The sequence below is a fragment of the Mus pahari genome, chromosome 19, assembly GCF_900095145.1.
Source record: "Mus pahari chromosome 19, PAHARI_EIJ_v1.1, whole genome shotgun sequence".
NCBI lineage: Eukaryota > Metazoa > Chordata > Mammalia > Rodentia > Muridae > Mus > Mus pahari.
Window position 1 is genome coordinate 23104504 of NC_034608.1, and position 5855 is coordinate 23110358.

Sequence of the window (5855 nt, forward strand, 5' to 3'; positions counted from 1 at the left end):
ACCCAAGGAACTGAAGGGGTCTGCAACCCTATAGGTGGAACAACAATATGAACTAACCAGTACCCCCAGAGCTCGTGTCTCTAGCTGCATATATAGCAGAAGATGGCCTAGTCAGCCATCATTGGGAAGAGATGTCCCTTGGTCTTGCAAACTTTTTATGCCCCATACAGGGGAAAGCCAGGGCCAAGAAGTGGGAATGGGTGGGCAGGGGAGTAGGGTGGGGGGAGGGTATAGGGGACATTCAGGATAGCATTGGAAATGTAAATGAAGAAAATATCTAATAAAATAAGTGAAAAAAAAAAAGAATGAGCCCACACTTGAATGAACACCTATGTTCCTTTTCTCATCAACCTTCAGGCCCTCCAGAATGAAGGTCCTCCCTTGACACAGCACACTAGAGAATTACTCCCTCCTCTGCTTCCTAAATCCCCCCTCCCAAACCCCAGGAAGGCCCAAGAGTTCCTGTCCACTCCTCTGATAGGAAGAAATATACTTATAGAGTTCAGAACAGGAGCCAAGGCATTGGCTTGAATATCTATTGTGTATACAGCACTTTGAACATTGAGTTTACACTGTCCATATGACCACTGTGAACATTAGATGCCTGAGGTATGTATGCATGGTCCTTTGGAGCACTGAGTGCCTACCCTGTGAACAACCCCTGGGGATGTGAGTTCCTACTGTGTGTACAGTCCCTGTAAGGAGCTAACATCACCCTTGCTGTTACTTTGTGTTTTCAGTTTACAGGTGAGGAAGCCGAGGCTCAAAGAGGTCCGGTGGCTCAAAATCGGTCCCCTCCAGACCCAACAGCTTAGACTGTTGGTTTCTCACTCACAGAGTTCGGTCTTCAGCTGCATCAGTTGCTCAGTGACCTTCTCCTGCATGGACTCATTCTGCCCTGGGGAGATGGGGATCCTGGACACTGTGTCAAGAAAAACAAAGTGCCATTATTAAATATCTACCTTGTATCACTGGTCTCAAAATAAAAAAAAAAAAGCATTTATTTATTGTGTGTGGGTCCAGGGGGGCATACATGTTTGTGTGAATGGAGGTCAGAGGAAAACTTGTAGGAGTCTCTCCTCCTGCCACGTTGAGTTCAAGAGATTGAATTCAGGTCATTAGGCTTGGAAGCAAGCACTTTTGTCTGCTATCTCACTGGCTTATGTCTCATTTTGCTTTTTTAGACAAATTGCAGTTGGCATCTATGCTTCTCTCAAACTCCTGCACATAAGTGGTTATCCCTCCATCAGCTTCCCCAGTAGCTCAGACTATAGGTGGGTGCTGCCATTCCAGCATCTAGGACAGTTTCTGATTCATGTTTTATTTTATCTCCTTTGAAAACCGGGAAACAGAACACCCAGAAGAGCATCTAATCCCAGGGGAGACAGGTCAGGATAAACCCACCCTTGCATGACTCTGTTTGTTGTCTACTATCTCAGGCCCTCCAGAGTGACACAGCATCCTAGGGAAACATTCCCCTCTTCGCTTCCCACCCACAACCTGAACCACAGGAGTCCCAAGTATTATCCTCTAGACTGGGAGAATTTGATGCCTAGCTATCAGAACAGAGCCCAAGAGAACTGTTTAACTGAGTACTGACTGTGTGTGTGAGCCCTGTGAATATTACATGTGTTTATGGCCCCAATGGATATGTAGTGTCTGCTGCATGCACAGTACATGTTGTGTGCCAAGTATGTGAATGTCTTCTGGGAACACTGAATGTCTACGGTATATATGACCCTTGTGGATATTTAGTACTTATTTACTGTGAACACAGCCCCCGTAGATACTCAGAACCTACTGTGTACACAACACATATTGATACCAAGTACCATGTTTTTTGTTGTTATTGTTAATCTTGTGGTCTGAATTCACAGACTTGAGAAAACTGAGGCTCTAAGAGATCTGACAATTTAGGAAAATTGACCCCTTTCCCTAGAGACCTCCTGAGTTCATGATACTTCAGGGTGTTGGTCACTCACTAAGCTCATCTGTCATCTGGGTCAGTTCCTGGAGGATCTTCTCTCGTTCCTTCTGCCCCTGGGTATTTGGGGTTTTGGAGACTGTGAGGAAGGGGAAAAAAGGATTTCATTATTAAATACTTCCTGTATGTCAAGTCCTGCACTCAGATACACTGTCAACTTTTCCTTTTTTTTTTTTTTTAAAGATAGGTCTCATTATGTTGTCAAGGCTTCTCTCATATTCTTTGGCACAAATGATCACTGTGCCTCAGCTCCCCAGTAGCTGAGACTATGGGCACATGGCAGAGTTTGAGGCAGTTTCTCATTAATATCTTCCTTAATTCTCTTTGAAGATTAGAAAACCTGCCACTTGGAAGAAGCTGAACCAAAAGGAGAGATGAATCCAGGGTCCACCCATGCCTCTTTTCTCATTCTGTCCTATACTGGAGACAGGGATGTCCTTTAAAATATGCCATCCACCTGCATTGTCCATTTCCCTCCCAGACCTAAAATGGCCCTAGGTGAAGGTCCTGTAAGAGCTAAGCCCTTCATTGTGCCTGACCTTGGAAAAGAATGATCAGCAGGAGTCCAGCCAAGAACAGGAAGGAGAGCAGCTGCAGGACCAAGGGGACTTGGCTGTGTCCCAAGTATCCTTCCAGGGAAAAAGTGGACGTTTTAGTAGCCTGGTTCCAGAACAGCATCCCCCTCCCACCTGGCATATGAATCTAGACTCAGATTCTACCTCCCTATGGGCCATGGTTTTGTTCCCTGGCCTCCATCTTCTCACAGCTTGTGATTTTCTGCTCCATCCTCCATCTACCCACACCCTCGGTTCCCGACCCCAGCTTCTACTTCCCCAAGACTCTTAATTCCTTGCGTCGCCCTCCATCTTTCCAGGACCCTCAATTCCCTGTCCCAACTTCCACAGTACCGTAGCCCAAGTTTTTGTGTCCTACCCTCCCCTTTCCCACGGCCCATGATTTCCTTCCCCAGTCTCCTCCTCCCACAGCCTGGGATGTCACCCCTAGCCATCTACCCCAGTCTTCCCAGTGGCCCTCCATTCCTTGTCCAGCCTCTGTCTTCCCAAGAAGAGGAAGATCAGAGTCCTAGCCTACAAGTCCAGAAGACCCACTTTGAGCAGGGCTGTCCACTTTTCCTCAGCCCCACTCCCCCCCACCACCACCACCATGTTGTACCTGCCAAACTCTTGATTCCAGAATTTGGTCGTAGTCTGGAGCTTTTAATAGAATACCTGCTGCTGCTGACCATCAACTCATCATCCTCTGAGGGAAGAGAGCACCCGTCAAGCCTGAGCAGGCTCAGCTCTGAGCAGATCCCTCTGACTTCCCTCACCACGCTCCCAGAATCTCAGCCCAGCCTCACCCATGGAACTAAGAGGCTGCATCCTGGCTTCTGTGGAGTCGCTCATGGTTGCCGCTGTCCCCTGGAGCATGGGAATGCTGGCCACTACAGCTTTTATCCCCCTAAATGTTCTCTAAATGTCCTTTCACTCCGGAAGGGGAAAAAGGAAGCCCATGTATTGCGGAAGATCCTAGGGGGGAGGGGCTGCACCTTTGACACAGCCTATCTTGTGCCAGATAAATCAAGATGTAGTTTTTTGTTTGTTTGTTTGTTTGCTTGCTTTTTAAGGAAGGGTATTGAATTTTGAAATGTTGTAGCAGAAAGAACTGGTGTGTTCCTAGTGTGACCAAACTATGGGTGCCATTTCAAAGTCAATACAATAAATCTACTTTGTTATGCCCTTTTCACTTATGCTGAATGTAGGAGAGCAATATTCCATCTTCCCCGTTCCTCTGCCCTTCTGACTCCAGGCTATCTTTCTTTGCTATGCCCTGATCAGTGGGTATTTCTGCTGACTTTGCTGTTCTCATGCATCTGTCTATTGAGTACCTGCTGTCNGGATTTCTGACTGCTGGGTGGGAACAATCTTCAAACCTCATTGTACTGTGGTGGCTGGGAAACTGCAAAGCCAGATTAGGCAACTGTCTAATAATATTCAGACAGCTGGTTCTCAGTGAAGCTGAGAATTGAACATGTGTCATCGGCTTCTATGTTGTAAACCAAGGAGCATCAAGTAGTTCCAAGGAGGAAATGAGAAGTTCCCTAGCTCTATCGGAATTGTAGAATTTTGGGAAAAACAAAACCAAGCTGTTAAGTTGGTTCATTGGGTAGAGTGGTTAGTGCACAAGCATGAGTTCAGATCCCAGCACCCAGGTAAAAAGCCAGACGTGGCAGCACTCACCTGTGACTCCAGTGTTGTAAGAAGTGGACAGGATGGTCACAGGAGCTCATTGACCTACTAACCTAGTCAAATCGATAGTTCCAGGTTCATTGAGAGACACTTTCTCAAAACATAAGGTGAGCGACGTGATCACCATGCCTCTTAGAAATAAGCTGAATTCATGATTACAGGATATAAAAATTTTGTTTACCTGGATATAATGGCTATTTGACTCCATTCCCAGGACAAAGGAGACAACAGTGATCTACAACAGCCATTAGGCCCATCTTCTATGTCAATGTCTCTATGGCATCTCAAGAAGGCAGCACTAGGTGACAACCAGTGCTAAGTTCTGACCTGCCAGGAAGCCCCTCACTTTCTTCTTGACACAAACATAATTCTGCTAGGTGAGCAAGATGAAAAATAACATTGATGTTCTTAAAATATTTTTTTTGCAGTATCTTTGTTTTGTAAATCTCCTATTGGTCTAAGTGCAGACTTGCGACAGTCTCCTGTCTCTGTCTAAACTGTTCAAAGGGTAACCTGGGGCTGGGACCTGAAAGAGATTTAAGGATGAGGGTATGTGGAATGCATGTGTCTATGATGTGTGTGTGTGTTAGTAACAAGCTTCTCTTTGAGCATTATCCAGAGCTGCACAAGTGCTATTAAAGGGCCCTTTCTTCATGAATTCTAAGTGTACAGAGTAATTCCTAACTGGGAAGGTTGCTCAGCTGATGGGGGAGGAGGAGTCTGAGAAAATGACAATTCCTCCGAAGGACACTTTGGACTCTCCCAACTGCTGATCACCAGTCCAGCCAGACTCAGAGAGAAGAAAACAAACAAACAAACAAACAAACAAACAAAAAACTCAAGAGGGAACTTGCAGAATGGGGTAGGGCAAAGAACTCCAGGTCTCAACCAGGATCCCACCACCCCATAGAGAGGAAGAGAGCTCTGAGCAAGCCCCAAGGGAGCTTTCTAGTAAAGCTAACAGGTTGAGGTGGGACAGGCTTTGTAGGAAAATGAACAGTCGGTTTTCCTTTAGGAAAACAATGGGAGGGACCTCCAGTGGCTGCAAGGTGTGCTTGTTTGTCAGGGAACTCTCTGTATGCTGTGGAGACCCCACTGTGTGGGGTGAGGAGGATGAATTTGCTTTGAGAAACGATTCAGCCAGAGTGAGCCAGATAAACTAGATTGTACACTTGCTTTCACCCCGAAGCCTGCACTGTCTGTGACAGATCTCTCCCTCACCCGCTGGCAAAAAATGGTCCAATTAAACCTGAGACCCCCTTCCTCAAGGACGATGGAGTTCTATTCAGTATCCTATATGTCTAAAAGGGAAAGGATCCATCTACAAAGTAATGGGAAAGCTGTTATGCGTACTGAGTAAAGGCCCCAATGAAAAAGATATTGCCTAACACTGCATCCCTTTGAGGAAAAAAAAAATCTCACAGTGAATGGCAAATTTATTGTTATTGTGTCTTATGGCATTTTAAAAACTTAAATTGCTTGATCAAGGAGATTTATATGTAAATATTAAGATGACTGAATGTTTTCAAGCTAAAAAATGGTTTTTCATCTTGAAATAATCCTTGTGAGAAAGACACAAACAACATACTGATCAAGCCAATTAAAGGAGGAGTTGGGGGCTG

The 5855-nt window shown here is 45.6% G+C and overlaps 1 protein-coding gene across 1 annotated transcript in view; it reads right to left on the bottom strand.

Annotated features, from left to right (window-relative positions):
* LOC110336402 (CD209 antigen-like protein B) overlaps positions 1–3421 on the bottom strand; it is a 9066-nt gene extending 5645 nt beyond the window's left edge. Inside the window, exons 1-5 of the mRNA XM_021218941.2 lie at positions 3345–3421; positions 3158–3244; positions 2524–2613; positions 1983–2063; positions 836–922 (exon numbers count right to left, since the gene is read on the bottom strand). Of these exons, the coding sequence (XP_021074600.1) occupies positions 836–922; positions 1983–2063; positions 2524–2613; positions 3158–3244; positions 3345–3414 (415 nt within the window). The 5' untranslated portion in view covers positions 3415–3421. The remainder of the gene's footprint in view (positions 1–835; positions 923–1982; positions 2064–2523; positions 2614–3157; positions 3245–3344) is intronic.
* Positions 3422–5855: the final 2434 nt, after the last annotated feature.